This window comes from Leptonychotes weddellii, chromosome 4 (assembly GCF_054177405.1).
Source record: "Leptonychotes weddellii isolate Sample4059 chromosome 4, ASM5417740v2, whole genome shotgun sequence".
NCBI lineage: Eukaryota > Metazoa > Chordata > Mammalia > Carnivora > Phocidae > Leptonychotes > Leptonychotes weddellii.
The window spans coordinates 153,934,885-153,945,488 of NC_138372.1; the positions used below are offsets into that span (position 1 = coordinate 153,934,885).

Sequence of the window (10,604 nt, forward strand, 5' to 3'; positions counted from 1 at the left end):
AGTGCAAAAGCCTCCCTGCTCTGGTTTTCTCCATATGCAAAATGGAGTCAGCACCTAATGGTAAGGAGGAGCGACTCAGTCCACCAATATAGCCTTTGTTTAGGTCTAGACGGTTCTACAGGGTCAGGCGGCCCCTCCCCCACCAAGGGGGCTCTCCCACAGCAAGTGAGAGCGGGGTTTATGGTGATCGGTGCCCATATTCTTACTGAATATGATGAGAACTGGGCTCAATGTTACTGTAGAGCATGTTGCTCTGCTCTCACCTCCTCAAATCCTGCAGTTAGAAACCAAGGCTTTCTTTAGTGAGCCTTTCTCAATCAAGAAATACCTGCCGGGCATTGTTTTAGGTGTTCGGGCTACACCAGACTAATTTCCTCTCTATTAAAGCTACTGCATCAGGAGCTGGAGGCTTATTTCATATTGACTCACACCTATGGTTACCACATCACAGGGAAGGGAGGGGGGAGCTTCTTTTTTGGTCCAACGGTTTAAAATAGAACTGCCACTTCCTTGCAAATAGTAGCTGTTGACCTGGACCAGGTTATGCTTGCTTTATTACAGAATTTGTGATACAGAAACATAAACACTTTTTCTCAGTGAGCAGTGGCTAAGTCCATGGGCTTTTGAACCAGATGGCCTGGACTCAAATCCTGATGACCACTCAGCAGTTCACTTCTGTGACCTTGGCCAAGTTACCTAACTTGTTGCTACTTCAGCTTTTCTGTTTTTAAATGGGGTGGGTTACATTATGTACATTATAGGGTTGCTGCATGGATTACATACACTTATATAAAGCTGTTGTGTTTGGCAAGTTGGCAGATGCTTACTAGCAATACTTCCTCTTTAATTTTAGTTACTGTTTTCCTCTACACATACTTACTAACATCACAGCTCATACAGAGTTAATGTCTGCACCTCTGACACCCAAGGGCACTTATTTACAAGTCGATCTACAGCTCCTTTCTGGTAGACTGTATATGCTCTTAGCTGGGGCAAGACACGTGTGATTTCTATTTTCCCAACACCTAGCACTGTGCCTGGCAAATACCTGTTTGCTGAGTGAATGGGAAAGGTGGTCTGAAATTCACTCCTTGACTGGCCAGGACAAGAGAAGAAAAAAAGCAAAAAAATCAAACGCCCACAAAAATGCCCAAATACAATGGCTCCACGCCTTAATTTCTCAAGAGATTCTGCTAGGGATATTTAACTCAGCAGTCCAGTCTAAGTGCCCTGCACAGAAGTGAATAGGAGCCAACAGGAGAAGATCCGGAGACACCGTGCAGGGGTCTGAACATGGTAGCACAGGCAGGGCAGTGAGATTTCCAGGGAGCAGACAGGCAATAGTTTATTTTGGGGTCATGGAGACCAAGAGCTATATGGGAAAAAGATGATTGCGCTTTGTAAATACCTCAGCGCAAACCTTACCCTTCTGAGCTGGGAGGTTAGCTAAAATAATCACTGAAAGGAAAAGTGAAAGTGGGCCTTGTTTTCCCCGGGGCGGGGGGTGGGGGGCAGAACAGTGATGGCGGAACTTGAGGGAATCTGCACCGACGGGCACTTGTCGGCAACTTTATCTGCACCTAGGTTTGTACCTAGGTACAACACTAGGGTTTGTGTTTTTGTTAAATGAAAAATTGAACAGTTAAACAACTAAGCAATTTTATTCTTATCATCATGTACAACATCCAAACTGGACTACATAATAAAAAAATTCTATAAAATAACGTATCTATCGAAGGATTATCACCTCCTGATCTTTCTCCACAAGCTTTCAGTGCCCATGACAAGTTCCTTGTCAAAACGCAGCAGCTGCCTCACTCGGCCTGTAGCTCGGGAGACTCATCGGGAAGAAGCTTCAGTCACCTCATTGCTCTTTCCAGCAATTTTCATTCTCCTAGAGGCGATAATCTTCAGGTCTGAAAGACAAAAATCAACATTTCTTTCTTTATGAATCATCCTATCATTTTTTCCTGCCTGATGAAGGAAGATTATTTTTCAATTTAAAATGAAAGTAACTGTTCATTGAGAAATTATCTACAAGCATTAGATTTCTGGTGAAAAACACTAAAGCCAAATCATCGTGAAGTGACAATTCCCAAGCTCTTTCGAGAGTATAAATATAGACTGCCTTGTGCCTGTGCGTGAATGTTGTAACTTAAAACTTCAATTTCTGTTCTATTTTTAAATATACTTTCTTAAAGACTTTTTCACAGAAAGGACTGCTATGATCTTTAAAAATCCATATAAGCATATGGATTTGCCTAATCAAGACCATTTTTGAATGAGTAATTTCCCTATTTATATTATTTTATCATGCTAAATTTATTTTTCATTATGATACAAATACAAAATAAATGTATAAACACCAGGCCTTTGATATTTTAATTACATACATATAACTGGTCTTTTCCTCATTCATGCATTTATAGGATTAATCATACTTGAAAGTTACTTCCAGTAGAAAATTAAAACAAAAAACACTTTTTTTTAGGGAAATGTTAAATCTTAACAGTGGAGAAAATGAAGAACAGGAAATTACAAAATGCAAAAAAATGTTCAAGTGTCCTTTTATCTTTTCCATAGGTGTATTTGTAGGTGTTGAGCTCCCATGCGATTTTCAGAAGGGAGTTTGTAATCAGTAAATTAAATAGATGTTTTTGAAACAGCTGTAAAAATATTCGATAGTTTGAGTTCCCTTAAAAAGTAGATGAACTCTGTTTGCCCCGAAATAACTTATCTAGTCCCTTTCTACACTCACAGCATGTTTTCTTCAACAGAATACTCACAAGATACCAGACAGCTCAGCTATGAAGACCAACAGTCTAGTGGCTGAGTAAATAAACTACATTACAATTTAAAGTTATTATTTAACTCCGAGGAATACAGGCTCTGATCTGGGAAACCAGCCAAATATGCTTCACCGTATCAGCTGTTCTATAACAACTAGAGGAGAAACTGCGGAATTCTGTCACTGTTTGAAATCTCTTTCCAAATGTAAAAACTGCATCCAAAGTCTGGGAAATGACAGTGTGGTTCGAGAGCTGAATGTGGCTCCAAAGTGCATCCTTTTAATCTTTGGCTAGTGACTCAATTTAGTGGAAGCAGTTCCCAGTCAAGAGACACCAGCACATTTGAAACCACTTCTTCTGTTCAGCTGGTTCATGTAATTACGACTAAAGGATGGTGACGATGTCATCAGAAAGGAATCTTCTAAGCTAAGGTCCTAACAAGAAGTCTCTGCAACTCCACTCGCTAAAACTAAATGTGCTTAGTCTAGTTGTTTCCACACCAAAGGTTAATTTATTAAGTAACAATGAAATGACAAAAGGACCTTTTGGTGGGATTTACAAATAAAACTGGAAATGTGTGTGAAGGGTGTAATCCGTGATACAAGGTATGTAGTAGGTAGTGACCTGAAAGCTCTAGGGGGCTAATAAGGCCCCAATCTGTTTCAAGAAGATTTTCTGGCAGGAATAAAGGATACAGAAGAGGGCTGTGTTGGGGCTGTAACAGTGATGAGTGAGAAGAAAGGACAGGTTCAGTATTTAAGAGGCAGAAAAGTACCATGTTGGTGGGGAGAAGGTGGGAAGGGACAGGGAAAAGGGAAGGGGCCAGGGAGATGGAGGAAGAAGGAGCTACTAGAAAATGAGGATTCAGGGATGATCCCTGATTTTCAGCTTGAAGACCTCCGTGAATGGCGACGCTGCTGATCTCTTCAGGATAGGGAATACAGGCAGAGGAACAGACTGGAAGCGGGGGGGGGAAGGATCTTGGTTTTGAAAATGGTAAGATTTGGACATGACAGGCAGCTAGCAATTAGGATGTGGAGTTTAGGAGAAAGGGGGCAAAGGGGGAGACCTGTCAAGAGTCCCTACCACAAATTCCTTCTTTTCCATCCCACTTCTGCATATCAAGTGGCCCTGCCTAAAAAATCTTCAGTAGTCCTCCACTGCTTTGTCACAATTCAAACAGCCCAGAAACCAATATATAACCCTCCATGACACGGCCTCAGCTAACACTTCTGAGTTATTCCTTCTACATCCCATTCCTTTACATTCTGATCCCATTACACTACCCGCTACTGCCCAGATAAAAACTTTCATACCTCTTGACTTGGGTACTTGAGCTTTTTTTCTGCCTGATAGACTTGACTAATCCTTCAAAATCCACCTCAAAAATCACATCATCTGGGTAGCCCTCCACGACCTTCCTTTCTAACTTAGGGCTCCTCTTTGTGAGATTGCCAGAGAATCTCATGCATACTTCTATTACAGTGTTTCTCAAATTATACTTGACTTTATGTAAATAAATGTTACTTATGTAAGATGTGCTGAATGCTTATTAGATGCCATGAAGTACACCAACTGCTTCACATGCATTATCTCATTTTATTCTCATAACTACATTGTGAGGAAGACACTTTATCAATCCCATTGTATAGTTGACAATACTGAGGCTCAGAGAAGCTGGGTGACTAGCCTAAGGATACACAGCTAGGAAGTGGATGGTAGGGACCTAGTGCAGACCTCCTGACTGCAAGTGCCTGCATGCACCATTTTATTCTATCACTTCTAGTAGGCTGTTGGTTCCTTTGAAGGCAGGGTCCCCGTATAACTGAGATTACGTCTCCAGCAATTAGCACAGTGCCCAGCATATAGTGGATATCTGTAAGATATCTGTCATTACAGTACAGTGACTGCCTTGAAAATGCCACTTTGTTTTACAAACTCTTCCTTTTTTTACAGAAGGTAGTCAGGATCTTTTATGGATTGTTAATTTGCTTCCAGGAGGGGAAAACAATATCATGGCCAAGGGACTAGGTACTTTAGATGTTGGCATAGCCAGAAACATCAACTTATACTGGAGGCAATTAATGGTATTATATGGCGTTCAGTAGGTACCCTTGTGGGGAAAAGTGAGGCTTTTACATTAAATACGGTTTTATTTCTCCACACGCACGTGCACACACAAAAGCAGGCACACATCCAAATGCATTTATACTGCTTACCTTCTTCCACTAAAAGGAATCCAAGGTAAGAAAGGGGAGGGGAGGTCTATTTACCTGAGTGCTTCTCCAACTTCAGTGGGTATACACATCGCTTGGGCTCTTGTGAAAATGCAGATTCAGATTCAGTTAATCTGTAGAGGGGCTCAAGATTCTACATTTCCAACAAGCTCCGATATGCTGCAGTGCTGGTCTACGGACCACAGGATGACTTAGCAAGGGTTCACCTTAGACCTCCCACAGAGCTACTCATAAGACCGAGGGGATGACTATTTGAAGATGCTGAAGAAGCAAATGAAGTAAATTTCTAAAACTAAGCTGCGCCTAAGAGAAGGTAACATACTTCCTCCTTAGCCAGAGGTGATTCCGTTTGCTGTACAGTATCCTTCACAGCTCTACCCACGAGAGGACTTTATTGACAGGCAGTTTTAAGCTTTTCCGATACAATAATAATTTTAAATTATGATAACATGTACTGATGAGGCTGGATACCGGAATTCCTTTGGTATCTATCATCAAAGAAAGCTTAAATTGTAGTCCATGTAGTTACTAGATTAAATAATTTTTAAAAGCAAGACACCTGGCATCTAATATATTGCTTTTCATAGTATGGATGCTTAAATGTTGTTTGAAACTTTAGTGAACTTAAATGAAATGACTTAATCCTTTGCTAGAAGGATGATGAGCAAATTTATATTCTATATCTATTTGCCTTAGTTCTTCGTTGCTGTTTCAGTGCAAATAAAAAATCATGAAGTTTTAAAATAAAAGATAATCTTAAATAAGGTTAATGTTTTTGTAAATAACAGTATTCTAAAATAATCTCAGGAAATCTTTAAAGAGACATTTCAAATGCTGTTACAGAAAATTAATCTCTATTAATTTTTATAGAAATGTTTTCCTTGACAGAAATAAGTTATATTTTAACAAAATTACCATAATCTTTTCTTTATATATGTAATACAAAGTATCCAAAACTAAATATATCAGAGTTACACTAAAGCACAGACTGTTAAGGAAAATTTCTATTTTAGCTATAACTATTAAGCCAGCTTTAAGAAAGAAGCAAAGCCCAAAATATGAATTTACCATACTTGATGAATTAAAAGTCAATTCCTCTTTCAGGAAGATAAGATTCCACTCATTTATTCATTGAACAAAGATTACTGAATGTCAGGTCTACCTGTGGGCACTGGGAACACAGCAGCAAGCAAGACAAAGTTCTGTCTGTAGACCGTGCATTTTCTCATAGAGGGAGATGCACACACACACACACACACACACACACATATGTACACTTTGACCTCTGAGGTGAAAGCTAAAAATGTTAAGCTTTCGTAGATATATTTAGGGTAATTTGGGAGATTAATGCATCTTCAAAGAATTAGCCAACATTAAGACTTTCCTTAATTCATTTTCTAAATTGTGCTAAAATTACACAGCTACTAAATGTTCTATAGCAGTAATTCATTTTGCACTTAATGCTTGTCACTAGCAGAAAACTGCCTTCAAACACTATGGTTTTTAAAAAAATCACTTTTTTGAATGAAGAAACAGGACTTAAAAAAGGGCTGTCTGAAGAAGTATTCTATGGTACTTGTGATTGCTCAGAAACTTGAAAGTTAAAATCATACCACCTCTCACAAAATTCTCAATTTTCCATAGCAAATCCTTTACCACTGACATCCCTATGCAAAATGTTGCCAGTCACTCACTAAATGAAACAGGCAAAATACCGCCACTCATTAAAATTTAGGACAAAGATTGACAGAGGCCAACACATTTTAAATTATCTTGAAAATGGGGACATTTCTATAAAAAAATTTATCTTTGGACTTCAGGAAAAATCTTTAGGGAGATTTTAGTTTTCATTGTAAAATGATGGGACAGATCCATTTGGTTTGTGAATAAAATGAAATATAAAGCTATAAAACACACAGATAATGTGATGGTTCAGTTAGACACTTAATATTATTTATCCCATTAAGATAATTTATTTTGCAGAAGAAAAAAGCATTTGAATTTCAGTTGTGAATCCACGAAATTGGGTATAACTTAAGTGTAATAAATCTCAAAAATATTTTATTCTCCCTTAGGTCTTATGTCTTTTCACTCATAAATAATATTTGTCAGTATAATGTTTATTCCAACAAAATATTTAAATGAGAAAAAAAACAAACGAGAATAAAATTTGGACAGTGGAGTAATCTTAAGAGCAATAAAAGGTCAGTTTGATTGAGTTTTAAGTCATGTCCATTGTACTGATGAAACTATTTAGAATAAACAGTCACAGGAAATCTGGTAACATTACATATTCCTTGAACTAAAGATGTCAGCCGTACAGGAAATCGTGAGGCAGAATAATGGTGCCTTTATACTCATTTCTCCAGGCACTGTACCATGTACCAAATCCTGATAAGAAAAAGTTCAATAGTGCTTTAAAAAACAAACAACTAAATTAATAGGATTGTTAAAAAATTTTTTAAATCAACTTACTGCTTTTTTCAGTTAAAATAAATCATGAAACACTATGTCAAAAACTAATGATGTAATGTATGGTGATTAACATAACATAATAAAATAAAAAAATGAAAAAAATAAAAGAGACATGAATTCTGAAGGAAAAAAAAGGAAATCTCTTTTGAAATGAGGATTAAATGGGATGATATATAAGCTCTTAATATACATGTAAGAATAATATACTTAAAAATTCAAAAAAAAATAGGAATTGCTGTTACATTCAATTATCACTTTTAAGTTGTAAGCTCTATTGGCTTGGAATGATTTGGTTTGGTTGTTCAAGTAGAGATTGTTTTTAATTTTAACAACCAGTCCTAATCTGTTCATAGCCAAAAGAACAGTAAAGTTTAGAATGTCTAATTTGAGCAAAATTCAGCACTGGAAATACTGAGGTCTACAGTTTTTGCCAATGCTGAGCTGGTTGAAATAATGGGAAAATTGGAATATAATCCTGCTCCTGAAGTCCAGCTAATAACTTCTGTCTGTGAAGAGCAGCAAATTAAGTTAAATCTTGTAGGAAAATGCCATATGACCAGACTAGCATAAAATTATGGAAAATCTTGAAGATGTCCAGATCCCAATTCCTTGTGGGTTTTGAAAAGGTAAAAATCCTTCTTTACGGTCTTTAAATAAATTAAGCCTCTGATGTGAAGCACTTTTATAAAATAGGCATAGGTAAAAATATTGTTTTCTGCATATTAATTTAAATACAACTGAAAATCTGTAGATTTTTAGAACTGGTAAGTTTCCTATCGGAGGGCAGGTATAAGTTTAAATCATTGCTCTCTCCTAGAGCTACAGACTAGACTACACAGGATGCTCACCAAGGCCCTTTTCCAGGGCTAATGTCCCCACACCTGTGTTCCTTTTACAGTGCTGGAGGCATCACCCAGGAAACATAAACCAAATCCTGCTTTCAGCAAAGACAAGTTAGGGCCAATCATGACTGCCCTCGTATCTCTCCACTTCCATCCCTGCCACTCTCTTCTTTGCAGGCACACTTCCAATAGCACACTCTGTAGAGGGCATTAACCGCTGGACACATGGGTTTTCATTATAAACAACTCTTTTCAAGATTTATTGATGCTGACCTTTCCACACTTAATTTCTATACAAAGGTGAGGGGTTTGCTTAAAATAAAGCATTACGGACTTAATGAGTGAGGAATACAAAAATATATTTCTTTTTTCATATTGTTACATCACTCACTCTGTGGACTATGTGAAGCAACTCCAGTTGAAATTTTCCACATACCTTGTTTTTCCTAAGAAAAGCTCTCCTACAGAATTTTGTAAAAATGAAAATAAAGTTTAAAATGATCCAAGTTTTATTTTTACCCTACATAATGAAAAGTTTCCATTGCAGTGATAGCATTATAATTTCTATGATTATTGTGGTTTTGTAATGTGTTGGCAAAACTACAATGATTATGGAAATAATTACTGACAGAATTAAAATAAGTTCACCATTTGAAAGCCACAATGCAGGCAAATGAATTGTGAAGAAAAAACAGTGCTGTTGCTTTTTCTTTGACAAACAAATTCTCCGTGCATACCCTCCAATCATCACTTGCACATGGCAACCACACATTTATTTTGTACCATCAAGAAACAAATTATAATTTCATAACATATTCTAACACTATGTATGCATGAGCTATAAAAAATACTAATACACCAAGTATATCCACTAATTTAAGAAGTGAGGTTTATAGGCAATACTTCTCATACAAGAAAATGACTTTTAGTTATTAAAGTTCAGTTGTCTCATAAATATCAGTTTCTTTCCTTCTTGTCTAACATTGTTTTAAAAATGACTATACAACTAGCATAAGAAGATCTGCATAAACTGAAATTAGGCCTGAGAGAACATAACTTTTATAAGCAATTTAAAATAATTTAAAGGAAATCCCAAAAATGGAACTTTTAATTAAGATTAAAACAATTTTGTCAATCATCTACTGGGTTCAAACCTTAGTTCTGACTATCATTACTGTTTGACAGTTGCTCAAAAGCCTTAGTTTCTACTAGAAAAGCTAATAAACATACATTGACCAAAAGCTAATAACAGTTCCAATTAAAAAATGTACCTTTCTATATTATCAACATATTTTAAATTTTATTACTAGGGAAACAAAAACCAAAGCAGGCTATTTTTATGCCTATTGATTTAGGTGCAATCCAGGTACATCTGTTTCAGTCAAGTCTCTGCAGATTCACCATCAGATCTATCTTGACTAAATTCCAATTGCTACATTCCCAAGAAGATTATATTGTTGGCTTAGCTATTTTGGGTGGAATGAGAGCATATTTTAAGCAGCCTCTTTCTCCAAAAGGAGAAAAAAATTTTTTTCTCATGAAAGCAAATCTACCAGTAATGAGAAATCCCATTTTCAATGGGTTGCCCTGCACAGTGTGTTACATATTTTCATTTTTACTCTAATGTCTATAATATTTAATAACAGAACTTTATGAAATGGCAAACACCTAAAATGGCAACATTCATTAAAGTGGTCAGTGGCCACATGGGGCTAATGAAACTTAATTAAAATGACAAAAAATACAAGTTCCATTCCTCAGTCACACTAGCCACAGTGTAAGTACTCAAGACCCACATGTGGCCAAGAGCCACTATATTAGATAGCTCAGATACAGAACTTTTTCATCATGTGGGAAGTTCTATTAGACAGTCCTGGCCATTTAAATTGTAATGTATAAGTATGTACCCACATTAGAATGCAAGCTGGTGCAGCCACTCTGGAAAACAGTATGGAGGTTCCTCAAACAGTTGAAAATAGAGCTACCATATGATCCAGCAATTGCACTACTGGGTATTTACCCCAAAGATACAAAAGTAGGGATACAAAAGGGTACGTGCACCCCAATGTTTATAGCAGCAATGTCCACAATAGCCAAACTGTGGAAAGAGCCAAGATGTCCATCGACAGATGAATGGATAAAGAAGATGTGGTATATATATACAATGGAATATTATGCAGCCATCAAAAGGAATGAGATCTTGCCATTTGCAATGACGTGGATGGAACTGGAGGGTATTATGTTGAGCGAAATAAGTCAAA

The 10,604-nt window shown here is 37.0% G+C and overlaps 1 protein-coding gene across 1 annotated transcript in view; it reads right to left on the reverse strand.

The window, feature by feature from the left end:
• Window positions 1-1,642: 1,642 nt before the first annotated feature.
• Window positions 1,643-10,604, reverse strand: part of MRPL13 (mitochondrial ribosomal protein L13) — a 42,564-nt gene continuing 33,602 nt past the window's right edge. Inside the window, exon 6 of the mRNA XM_081816473.1 lies at window positions 1,643-1,916. Within this exon, the coding sequence (XP_081672599.1) occupies window positions 1,895-1,916 (22 nt within the window). The 3' untranslated portion in view covers window positions 1,643-1,894. The remainder of the gene's footprint in view (window positions 1,917-10,604) is intronic.